This window comes from Tribolium madens, unplaced genomic scaffold, assembly GCF_015345945.1.
Source record: "Tribolium madens isolate multiple individuals breed KSU strain unplaced genomic scaffold, Tmad_KSU_1.1 Scaffold_19;HRSCAF=116;Tcas5.2_LG9, whole genome shotgun sequence".
Taxonomy (NCBI): Eukaryota; Metazoa; Arthropoda; class Insecta; order Coleoptera; family Tenebrionidae; genus Tribolium; species Tribolium madens.
The window spans coordinates 5,735,644-5,748,999 of record NW_025400983.1 but is presented as its reverse complement, the minus strand read 5'-3'; the positions used below and the strand labels follow the sequence as shown (position 1 = coordinate 5,748,999).

The 13,356-nt window shown below is 29.4% G+C and overlaps 1 protein-coding gene across 3 annotated transcripts in view; it reads right to left on the bottom strand.

Annotated features, from left to right (window-relative positions):
* LOC123014408 (integrin alpha-PS2) overlaps window positions 1-13,356 on the bottom strand; it is a 71,012-nt gene that overhangs the window by 14,772 nt on the left and 42,884 nt on the right. For all 3 annotated transcript variants that reach the window (XM_044413509.1, XM_044413519.1, XM_044413528.1), the window contains exon 5: window positions 8,153-8,214. In XM_044413509.1, coding sequence (XP_044269444.1) covers window positions 8,153-8,214 — 62 coding nt within the window. The remainder of the gene's footprint in view (window positions 1-8,152; window positions 8,215-13,356) is intronic.

The window sequence follows — 13,356 nt, the reverse complement described above, 5'->3', positions numbered from 1 at the left end:
TTGAATCAAATCTCCATAAGTTAAAGTCGAACACAGTACATACGCATTGTCGGCTCTCAAGAACTCCTACATACGAGCAAATAACATCGACGACTCTTACAACCGCTCCAACAGACATAATCGACTGCGATTTTATCCGGAATTCTTCAAACTTGAGCAACATTTATCGCTAATTGTTATTCATGTAGTGGTCGTTAGTAGTATTTAGAGAATTTCACGAACGTAAACACTGCATCGTTAGGGAAATAAAGTGGCTCCACCCTAGAAAATGCATTATGATTATTACATCACGGGAAAATGCACTATTAATCCCATTTTTGACGACGTGTACCGTTGAATGGGAACATAGATGGAATTTTAATTACATTTTCTAACGTGAACTGGTAAATAAGGAAAAAACGGGAAGTTTCAATCAACCTAAATGCACTCGAATTAACAGTGAATTAGCTTGTCATAACTAGATTAAATGATAAATTTATAATAGCAATTATTAATTAAGTAATGTAATTTATTCAGAAAGAGAAGGGGACTGAAGGACTTGACGGAATTACCTCGCACACTGAAATTTTTCATTCCATTTAATTAGCGATATTGTGTTGGAGGAAAATGAAGCAAATGTGCATTGAAACACATAATTCAAGTCGTGGAAATATTTAAATAAGTTGTCACATAATCGTAAGAGTAAATCTTGAAGTGCATAGCTTGTAACAAATAGGCGCTCAGAATACATTAAGATAAAGATGTAAAATCAATGAAAACTGCCCGAGTTAACAGTTAGACCCAAACTGGCAAAGCTTAACTACTCTATGAGTTTTTAATAAAAAAATTTGAAACAATCCTAAATTCTAGATTTGGCTCTCTGTAAAATGTTTATCTACATCTTAAAGTGTCCACTACATAGAAGATCAACTATACTAATGGAAAATTGATGAATAAGATATAAGAAAAAAGGTTGTTTCAATTTTGAATAAAACAAAAAATCCTTTGCACAACTTTCCTTCTCAAAGCAAGCAGTACATGATATAATATTTTTTCTGTAGTTAAAATCTAATCTTCAAATTAAAAAATACATTTAAAAACGGTAACTGGGCCCTACCCACAAATTTAGGGCCAAAAGAAATCTGCATTCTGTCATCTTACACAATTTGTAAAGAAAAATCATAAAATTTGAATGATTTATGGCAAAATAGTAAAATTTCCCAACAAAAAAAACATCTACTAGAAGTCGACCTTTTTGAAGCTTCTGATTTACAGCTTCATCATAAAATTTAGTCTAATTTCACCATTTTATCCTAATTACATTCTCATTGTCGCATAAATTTATGACCATTCAAGTTAACAATCGTAAATAATATAGTTACTTAGGTACATTACGAATGCGGTACATTTATGGCACGAGGATTTAGTTCTTGAAGCAAGACATAAAGTTCATTTTATTTAAAAGTTTTATTGGTTTCTAAAAGAAACTAAACTAAACAATGAGGTTTTTTAATTTCTCAAGAACCTTTGAAAACAGAAATTTCTTTATTTAACAGGATTCGTATATTAATTAGTAACGTGAAGTCATGGTGGTTGACATTTACAAGCCCGAAGACAAAAAAAAGAAATGTAATTCAATATTAAAAAATATAATAATTTGACCCAACCTGACCTTTATTTTAATTAAAAAAACTCCTTTCAGCAGTAGTGACAAAAGTTAGTTTTGTCGAAATAGGTCAGAAACATTTGATTTCTGCGTAAAAAAATTTGGAGCCATGCAGAAAAACATTGTGAAAAATGACAGAAATGACGATAGATATGATGTGAGATATGTTCCAGGTTTTAGGGCCGCCGTAAAAATAAATATTTCTGATTAAAAAAGAATTTATTTTTATAGTCTAAACGATCTATCCTCTTGGATTAATAATTCGATCCTTTGATATTGAATAAAATTCTTATCGTATGGCAGTGAAACCTCAGAAATATGTAAATATTGGAGAAAAACAAAATTTAATTAACTGGAATATTTTCTACATTATAAAATTTTTTGATTTTTTTGATAGATTTTGAATAATTAACATTTTAATATTGAAAATCTGAAACTTGGAATAATTTATGAGAAGGTTTGCGGTAACTGGTGATCTGATCAGAAGTTCTTATAAAAAGAAAAAGATATGGTGAAGTCTCCGCTTTATTATGCATATAATAATGCATAGTAGCACATCATCTCAAACTTGGCCATAAATACCAGAATTCCCAATTTTCAATATTAAAATGTTAATTACTCAAAATCTATCAACTTTTACATTATTCACGGTTACCATCAGAAAAAATCAAGGAATTTTATCATGTAGAAAAAATTCCAATTAATCAAATTTTTTTCCTAAATTTAATTTTTAAGATCTCACTGCCATACCTAAAAATTTTGTACAATATCAAAAAATTAAATCAAAGTGTATCTAATCCTCTATCGGTTACACAATCAAAATTCTTTTTTAATCAATTAGAAATATTTATTTTTGCGCCGGTTCTAAAACTTGGGACACTCTGTACATCTTGAAGTGCCCACTATATAGAAGTTTAACTGTACTAATGAAAAATTCATGAATAAAATGTAAGAAAAAAAGATTGGTTCAGTTTTGAACAAAACAAAAAACACATATTGGGGCATTTTTGGAAGCAGTTTTCAGTTTAGATGATTTTAAACTAAACTTTTATTAGTCGATTTTGCTGTTTTTAAAATATACCTAGTCTTCTTGAAAATTTATTACACACAATCTACGAATAATAAATAAAAAAATACAATTCAAAAGAAAAAAGTACAACTCTAGCGCTTTTATAACATTTTTTTAGCATATTGCAGTCGAATTATAAAAAAATGAAAAAAAGGTTTTATACAGGGTGCGCCAGAACTTGCGCCACAGAGAAAAAAGTCATATAAGGTAAAACACCACGAACATGGAAAAAATATTAAAAAAAAATTATCTATAAAAATTTCGAAGTTATGAGAGTTTAAATTTTGCACTTTGACGCTATTTATTTGTTGGAAAAACCATTTTGTAAGTTTTTTTGCTACAGGCTATTAGAAGAAGATACAAGGAAGCTGTATCCTAAATTAATTGTAACTAAATTAAATGTTATTTGTGGCTTTTATTGGCAATTTTTTTTACTTTTTCTAATTAATTATAAAAGAAAAACATATACACATATACATACAGGCTGAATATAAAGTATGGAACCAAGCGGTTTTATTCTTTTTAATCATTTGCCTCCAGAAAATAATAATTAATATAAATTAAAGTAATATAAAAAATGTGATCCTATTTTCAGAACGAAATTTTGTTTTGTTTTTGAGTTATGCGATTTTTTTTGTCAAAATTGCAATTTATGTGAAAAAATTTTTTTTGAAAAAATTAAATATAAAGCAGATAGTTGTAATCCTTAGAGTATAGCTTTTATGAGAAAAATGATTTTATAGTGGGTTGCCATTTAAAAAAATATTTTTTTTTGTAGAACTCAAAAACAAAAGGAAATTTCGAAATTTTTTATTCTTGTTAAATCATCACGTTTTTATAGTACTTTATCACTCATCAATTAGTTTTTTCAAGAAATAAATAGTTTAAGCAAAAAATGTTTGGTTCCATACTTTTTATTCACCTGGTATATACATATAGATCATAGTATCATTAAATAAACATAAAAAAATGTCAAAAAATAAATGTCAAATTTTTTGACAGATTGTATTTTTTCCATGTTCCTGGTATCTTATCTTACTTGAAATTTTTCTCTAGAACGCGAGTTCTGACACACAGATATGATTTTTTTAAACATTTTTTCCATGTTCCTGGTATCTTATCCTACTTGAAATTTTTCTCAAGGACGCGAGTTCTGACACACCCTGTAGATAAAGAAATTGGAAGATTTAAACAGGGCATCATATTTTTTTGTTTTTATACAAGGTGATGAAAAAAAGGCGCCCACGATTGAGACAGGCACGTCCTTTTTTATTGAAACATTGTGACCATCATTCCAAAAATAGTCTAAATAGATTCTTTTTAAAATTTAAACAGTTTGTCTAACAGCACAAAGCGGCAAAATTGCACAAATTTCTTTTACTAAAAAACTATTTCACTTAGGTATTTTTCGTATCTAGGAAACCTTTTTGACTTTAATCGTTCAAATTTCACAGAACAAACAACATTGAAAATTGATTTTTTTTGTTGCTATCGTTTCCAATAATTGAATATTACTTGGACATTTTCTGTATCTTAGGATATTTGCAATGTTGCAACATTGATAAATTTTCTTTGGAGCCAAGAAATGGTATCCAAACATCTTCAATAACTAAGTTTATTTCAATAGACTTTTTACACATTTTTTTTTAAGAACACCGTCAACAATATCAAATTCTAGAATTTAACAATGAAATTATTTTAAAACTGTTAATTATACAGGGTGCGCCAGAACTCGCGCCCCAGAGAAAAATGCCATATAAGGTATGGTACCAGGAACATGGAAAAAATGCTAAAAAAATTTTATCTATAAAAATTTCGCAATTATGAGGGTTTAAAGTTTGCACTTTGACTCTATTTATTTCTGTTGCAAAAATAATTTTTCAAGTTTTTTTGCTATAGGCTAAAAGAGGAAACAAGGAAGCTTTATCCTAAATTGTAACTCTGTTCAATGTTATTTGTGGCTTTTATTGGCAAAGTTTTTGTACCTTTACTAAATAATTGTAAAAAACATATACAAGATCATTAGTATCATTAAATACATATAAAAAATGTCAAATGTCAAAAAATAAATGTCAAAATTTTTTGACAGATAGAATTTTTTAAACATTTTTTTCATGTTCCTGGTATCTAAACTTACTTAAAAATTTTCTCTGGGGCGCGAGTTCTGGCGCCCCCTGTATAGATTTCTCTTTTCTAAAAAGGAAAGTCTATATCTTACTGATAAGAGCACAAATCCAATTTTGGTCTTCGAATTCCTCTTTAATAAAAGATCACTTATAACGTTAACATGGGCGCCTTTTTTTCATCATACTGTATAAATGTCTAGAATTGACTATCGCATCGGAGAATAAAATTAAGATTCGTGATAAGAAAATCAGCTTTATTTGTGTACTTTTTAATTTATTGAGAATTTTGTTAATAGTAACATACCGCAGGCAAATTTGCATAAAGTCCTCAAGAAATCCTGGAGAAATGTTTCCGCGGAACGCTTGGAAGGGCTAAAAAATGAACGCCAAAGCCAGCAATAAAAATAATGTAATTGACTCGTAATCCGGGCGGTATTTCATGGCAATTTGCTTTGATTGTCGCCGTGCAGTATTCCATCACTTTTTTCATGTCTATGATGTCCGCTGACACAGAATATGTGAGCGGTTTACAAAAAGCGTTCCGGCGCCTATTGTCTTCGACCGTATAAGAATACGGCATTGGCATACTGATTCTTGCACGTTCCGAGAAACCATCGAAAAAATGGTGAAACTTACAAATCGTTTCGAGTTGACGATAAGTTATGTGGGAGGTTCGGAATTGTTGCCTTTTTGGGAATGCGCGGCCATCTGCTGACTAATTGTTCGATGTTCGACGACATCTTGGGAGTCCCGGAATGATTACTGGTTTTTATCGAGCCACTCTAGATGAGTGCTTTTAAATAACACCCTATAGAACGGTGGTGAAAATTACCGCGTCTGGTATTTTATCGGGGAAATGCGATATGATGGGAATTATTCACTGAACAGGCCTCCAACATTAGAATAATAAAAATAAAGTTAAGAGGTTTTCCATCCAAGACCAAGACAATCTCCTTTTTTTCTAGTTACTTAACAAACTTGAATTCTTTTCGTTTCAGTTTGTTACTTTGAAAATTTCGAGTATTTATGTATTTCTGTTAACTAAGTGAATGCAGTGAATGTGATTTTAATGATGCTCTACTTACACTTTTACAAATGCCTATCATAGAATAGAATGCATGTTTTATTTGCTATTTGAAACGATTCCGATCTGTCTACTTGCAACATTTAACTTCTCACAAATAACCACTTGATATTTCTTTATTTGGAATTACAAATTGCATAATAATATACATTTTTCTCCCATTAAATGTTTTATTGAACTCATCCATTGAGTCTTTTACTTTTTTAGTTATTTGAAAAGTCATAAAAACAGCATTTGGTTAGTGGAAATGAGTCGACTGGGTGTTTATTAAAAATAAGGAAAAAATGATAATTTCCTGGATTATTTTAAAAATAATTAATTCCTTGATGATTTCTAACCAAAAAGCCCTTTTGTTTCAAACATACAAGGCGGTATAGATTTTCCAAGGATATATTGAACTTTTTTAATTAATTATTATTATTATTATTTAAATTTATTTGAAACATTAAAATCACTGAAAGGGGAATGTTTATTACATACTGTTACGTTGGTATTCTTCAAATGAAATTGTATGAATAAATATTGTATTGTATTGTATATTGTAAATACACTTTGAAGGAAAAATCAAATTTGGCTCGGTACTACTTTTTACCGCGAAGTATGTGTAACTTTTATTTCAACAGTTACTGGATGGAACAATTTTATAATGGTTTATCTAGCTTTTCAAAGTTATTAAGTTAAAAATAATACTTTTTAAGACTTATAAACCCTCACAAGCTGTTAATAAGAAGGTTACCTATCAATAAGAATCATGAGTTGTTTTGGTTTACTTAATTCTTTTTAATATGAAATTCTTGTCCTTGTCATTTTTGATATAAATAATTATGCAAATTGATATATTAGTTATTTCAATAAATATCATTTAATCATTTATTTCAGTTATGCAACTTGAATTTTCTTAATTTTACATTTAACAAGTATGTACATACAAGAATTTCTATAATCTTATTTTTGAGATAATAAATATTTTATTTTCAATTGGACTTTCCAAGTCAATAGTCATGAAAACGCTATTTTTATATTTTTACAAATTTATAGATTAGGAATTGTTTTTTCTGAGATGGTTTAAACTTTTTTAAGTATTAAAATACCATAAATAAACAGAAAAATGAATCCTTTCGTCTTCGGTGTTGAAAACACTTGCTACTCGAAAAATACAATCTTTTGGTTTGTTACTGCCAATTTTAATGTTTTTTTATTTTGTACTCAATGTTAAAGAGTGCTTTTATCACCTAATTTTAGTAGTAGTTTTTTATCGTCTAGTGAAATAAAGTAATTTTTATCTAGTCTTTATTTTTTATCAACAAATTTCAGTTGATAAAGTAGAATTTTATTGTCTAGTAAAATAAAGTAATTTTTATCTACTGTTTATATTCAAGAAATTCTGGTAGGTGCGTACAAAATAAAACGAAATATTATACACGACGATAAAGATTGTTTATCTACTCGTGAAAAAAGTCCACTCGTGACTTTGTCACTCGTAAACTTAACCTTTTCACTCGTAGATAAACAATTTCTTTATCGTCTTGTATAATAAATAACTATATATTATTTAGAAAGTTCAATCTATCGTGGGAAAAAAACAAATAAACGTGGCTGCTGTAAAGAGTATAATGTATTGCCTATTTTAAGGGGTTTAGACTGATATAAGCTCATTACAAACTGAAAACTGAAAAGTACAATAGAAATAAGTTTTCAAACACATAATGCAAATCAGTAGTCAGTTATGTTCATGTCATAACAAACTATTTCTATTGTATATTTTATATAGGGTGACTGACGTAAAACTTTTGACGCAGTTTTATACTGCTTTTAATCTTATTTAAATAACTTGAACTCAAATGATTTTTTGCTAGTGACACCACATTTTTTTATTTCTTTATATAGAGAAATTATTTTTAATAGTAATCTACATTGAAGGTTGATATAAAAGCAAGAAAAGCAAGTACGCAAGAAAATTACTCTGATTCTTGCCTTCACTTTTGAAAAAATGTGGATATGTTACATACTAAAATTAGATAATAGGTAAAATAAGTTGCAGCGTTCAAATTTTTTTTTTTGATTACAATATTTACTGTTAACTTTTAATTTCCCACTGGCAAATCAAAAAATCGTTAATTGATGTCCTCAATTAAAATACTAGCCCACTTTACACTACATTACAGTAAATTAATTTAAAAAAATAGTTTTTCAATTAAAATTCCCATTAATAAACGTCGAGCACTTACCGAGTTTATGGCGGCGCTGAAACCAGCCTGACATGACCCTTGCCGATGGTATCCCCATTGATCTGCAACAGAAAAAACCCATTTCAGGCGATTAATTTATAACTACCGCGCTAATAATCGCAAGTGGGCTCTTTAAACTAACAAGATAAATACAGAGTCTGTTACTTATTGCTGTCGGTTATTTAGCCATTGACCGTTGCGAACGTTCTTCACACAGAATTTTAATACAAAAACAGCGCGAGTAAAGCGGGGGCGATCGAAACACTACTAAAATCATAACAAAAATTATTTATGGACATGGAGTGAGGACGGTGGGATGTCCATTGTTCACTAATTGAACACAGGAAGATGGGTGTTTGGTAATGGCGTAAAATAAATTCTCTGACGATGTTGCTTTGTGACAATAATAGCGAGAGTTACTAACAAATTTGTTTAATAACGCACACAATTTTTTAAGTGTCCTTAATCAAGACTATGTAAATTAATCTGACAATTTTAAATAAAAAGATAAATACTGTGCTATAGCAAGACCAATTGGAAATCTGTGCATCATAATAAAACATGAGTTCACTAGTTTTAATATTTGTTATTTAAAGCTAAATTTAGTAAGAAAGAACAAACCGCTTTTAATTTTTTTTAATTAATATTGTTGAAAGATTACAAAAAAATGTCCAAAAATGAAATAAAACCAACTTTCACATTTAAACATACTCGTACAGGCTGTCCCAGCGAGTTGAAAAAAATCTATTAGTGACCTTTAAATGGTGAAATTAAAAAAAAATTATATAGGACATTGATAGATACTAATCTAGTCCATCGCCTAAAATTATTTTCAACTATACAGCATGTCTCAAAAATAAGTTCCAAAACAAATTTTTGTTTTTCTAAATGAAACATATGTTTCTTAGCGTTTTTGGACGTAGATTTTGATGACAATGTTTTTAAGCTAAACTTTTATTGGTCGATTTTGCTTAGAATAAGATTTTGCTTAAAAATAAGACGGTTTTCCTGACGAAAAAACTTTTTAAAAATTTATTATACAAAAACGAAGACAGCTAGAACAATTTTTTTCTTCTGCAAAGAAGAAGGTACAAGCTATAAGGTTGTAACATTTTTTTAGTGTGTTGCATTTGCAAAGATAAAAAATGAAGACGTTTGTTAAAAGTTCAATAACTTAAATAAAGTAAATGGAACACCCTATTTATTGTTTTTCCATTTAAAAGATTATTAAATTGTCTTTCTAAAATTATTTACTTTTAGGTGTTTATAATCAATAAATAAAAAGATATTCAACTTTAAACATTAAAAAAAATAATTATTTTTGTTTCAGTAGCCAAAAAGTGCAGAGTTGCACAAGAGATGGAAGAAATATCACTTAATAATTACATTTGAGTTAAACTGAATCCATTATTCTTTATTTTTACAATAAAATAATTCGAATTTCAGTATTTATAACGACTTTTACAATCTCTGGAATTACTTTGGTTACTATGATGTTCAGATATTAATAGGCATTGTTGCTACAATTAATATTGAATGTTAAATATCTTTTCATTTATCAATTCTAGATATTAAAAGTTTATTTTTTTAGATACACAATTTATCAATCTATTAGATGCAAAAATGAAAAATAGGGTATTCCATTTAATTTTTTAAAGTTATTTAACAAAATTCTTAATTTATTAATCTTTACAAATGCAAAACAATAAAAAATTGGTACAGCTTTAAATTCTCTACTTTTATCTTTGCAGAAGTAGCTTAGTTTTTGTGTAATAATTTTTTTAAAAGTGCATGTCTTCGTCAAAAAAACGTTTTATTTCTAAAACTAAGCGAAATCGACTAATAAAAGTTTAGCGTAAAAATATTGTTTTAAAAGGTTACATCCATAAATGCCAAAAAACATACGGTGTTACATTTAAAAAAAACACAAGTTTGTATTGTAACTTATTTTTAAGACAGGCTGTATAGTTGAAATTAATTTTATGGTTTAAAATAATTTTATGATGGACTAGAGTAGTATCTATCAATGTCCTATATAATTTTTTTTTATTTTTCCATTTAAAGATCACTAATGGACTTTTTCAACTCGCTGGAATAGCCCTGTATGAAAAAATATTAAGGAATGAAAACATTAAAAAGGATTTAAATAAACGAATTTGACAGACAAAGTAGGTATTATTTACTTGTTTTCGAAAAAACGAAGAGAGCAAGTACAAAATAGATGACAAGACAGAAAAATATGATAAAAATAACAAAGAGAAACGAATAAAAAAGATAAACCATGAAATCGTGAAACACAATAAACATTGACAAAGAGAGACCAAAAAAATTGAAGATTGAATGATTTTGAAATAATTATCGTAATAATTAAAAAAGAAATATGCAGCTTTTTTATGGAGTTTTTTCCACTCGTACTTCGAATGATGGATAGTAGGAAAAATTATACCAGGTGAATAAAAAGTATGGAACCAAGCATTTTTTTCGTAAACTAAGCACTTTACAAAAAAAATAATTAGTGTAGTGTAAAGTCCAATTAAAATGTGACCATTTATCAAGAATAACATTTTTCGAAATTTCTTTTAGTTTTTGAGTTCTGGAAAAAAATTTTTTTTTTAAATGGCAACCCACTATGGTAATTTTTTTAATTAAAGATTATGATCTAAAAATGACCTCTAATTAAACAGAATTGTTTTCTAGTCAGTACTTTTTTTTTAATAAATTGTTAAAGTTGCGTTCCGAGCCCATCACGAAGATTTTCCGAACTTGAACGAAGGAGTCGTTTCATGACTTTGATCGTTGGAGAGTCCGGTTTTTGGTGCAGGTCCTTTGGGGTGGTTCCGGATGGATCAAAAAATATAAAAACAAATCATTTTCTTCTATTTTTAGTCGATTCGAAACCACCCCAAAGCACCTGCATAGAAATCATGAAACAACCACTTCAGTTAAGTTCGGAAAATCTTCGTGATGAGCTCGGAACGCAACTTTAACAATTAATTAAAAAAAGTACTGCCTAAAAAACAATTTTATTTAATTAGAGGTCATTTTTAGATCATAATCTTTAATTAAAAAAATTACCATGGTGGGTTGCCATTAATTTTTTTTTTCCAGAACTCGAAAACTAAAAGAAATTTCGAAAAATGTTATTCTTGATAAATGGTCACATTTTAATTGTACTTTACGCTACACTAATTATTTTTTCCGTAAAGTGCTTAGTTTACGAAAAAAACGATTGGTTCCATACTTTTTATTCACCTGGTATGTATTTTGTGATACCCTATACACATTTTCTTAATTTGTCGCGTTTAAAACCCTCTATTCCTTGTCAAGTTTTCTTTAAATTTTTTTCTAGATTTTCTTCTCCTTATTCTTTTAAATTCTTTTCTAGCTTTTGTCGAGATTCTTTTATTAATCCTTTTGTAAACTCTCTTTGTAAGTGGCTGCGTCACTCTAATTAACGAATTAACCTAAATCAATAAAGTTATTATTTGTATATGTATTCCAGCAGTTCTTTTGGGCTCACCCAGTGTATATAATAAAATTCCCATAGTTTGTTTAAAAATCGGGGCACGTTCCATGCCTATAAACCCCTGCCTTTCAGCGCCCATTTTTCGACGTTATCGCGATCGGATGTGGTATACAAAACAGCCCTTTTACGTCATGTAAACAGGTAGAAAGGTCAGGACCGTAATAAAGCAATTCTCATTTCCGAGCCAATTTCGTCCAACAATGGAGTGTTAGTTACTTTGAATTAACTCGCGACGATTTGTTAGATGTGACACGCTTGGTTTGGCTTAATTGGTAACATGTGTGTTATTCGTAAACAAACAGACAAATGTCGAGGAAGTGCCTCGTTTCGTCTTACCACTTCGTTTACGGGGGTTGAGTTGGGGAGAATCCCACACTTTGGTGGTCGTCTGTTTTGAATTTTATAGCGGTTTGAAATTCGCCAGCCGAAAGCGACATAAAGCACGAATTTACAACTTCCTCTCTTTGGAACAAAAAGTTCCGCGGAAAAGGCATAAAAAATGGTAATGACGTGACGGTTGTGGCTTTGTGACAGGGTAACGTGAAACTTTTGCTTCGTTACGTGAACCCAACGAGGGGAATTCTTATGCACGGGAGGTCGTCCCGGGTGATTTAGTGTCGTCATTCGTCGCAACCCCAACTTTCGGCTTTTTTCACTAATTTGAAGATACAAACAATCTCCGGTTAATATCCAGAAGCTCGTATTTAGACTAAATGAAAATAAACAGTGGGGTGTGTAGTCGTTGAACCCTCAAGAGAGCTACCGGAGTTACACAACTAATGATTATTTTTAGGTGGGAGCTAATTTATGGAAAGCAGGATCAAAATGCAAATGGATTCGGATTATGATGGGTTGTGGCTCATTTTGTAATTCGACGAATAAATTGTTTCTGGGTTGGTTTATCTCTGGATTTCTTAATCTTTCGAAAGATGCTTGTTTCAAATTAAATTTAAAGATTAAGGTGTCAACATCCACATTCACTCTTCATTCCTCATTCAGAATTAATAGCAGGATTTCATCTACACATTTTTATGACTACTTTTTTCCCATTCCTTGCTTTGTCTTTTACAGTGTTTTATAAAAACATAAAAAAGATAAATGCCAAGTAAAATAAGATACCAGGAACATGAGAAAAAAGAAAAAAAAATTATCTATAAGGTTTAGCACTTTGACCCTATTTATTTCTGTTGGAAAATGGTTTTATAAAGAACGAGTTCCTACAAATGACTCATGAAACAAGTTTTTTATGCTATTTTTTCTATTTTGCGCGTTTTACGTCCTTTTTTCAGACGTAAATTGTACTAGTCTATTTCAGCACCCGAATGGGTATTGACATGGCTCATTAAAGCATCGTTTTTTTTTTAATAAGCTTTCTTTCAGACGCAAAATAGAAAAATTATTTTCCATGTTCTTTTGCTGGAGACTGTCAGAAGGGGAAACAAAGAAGCTGTATCCTGAATTGTAACTAAGTTTAACGTTATTTGTAGCTTTTATTGACAAAATTTTTGTACCTTAACTGAATAATTATGAAAAAACTTACCTATACAAGATCATCGGTAACAATAAATATAAAAAAAGTCAAATGTCAAAAATGATAGCATTTTTTAAACATTTTTTTAATGTTCCTGGTATCTTATCTTACTTGGTTGTTTTTCTTTATTTTGTATTTTTATAAAAC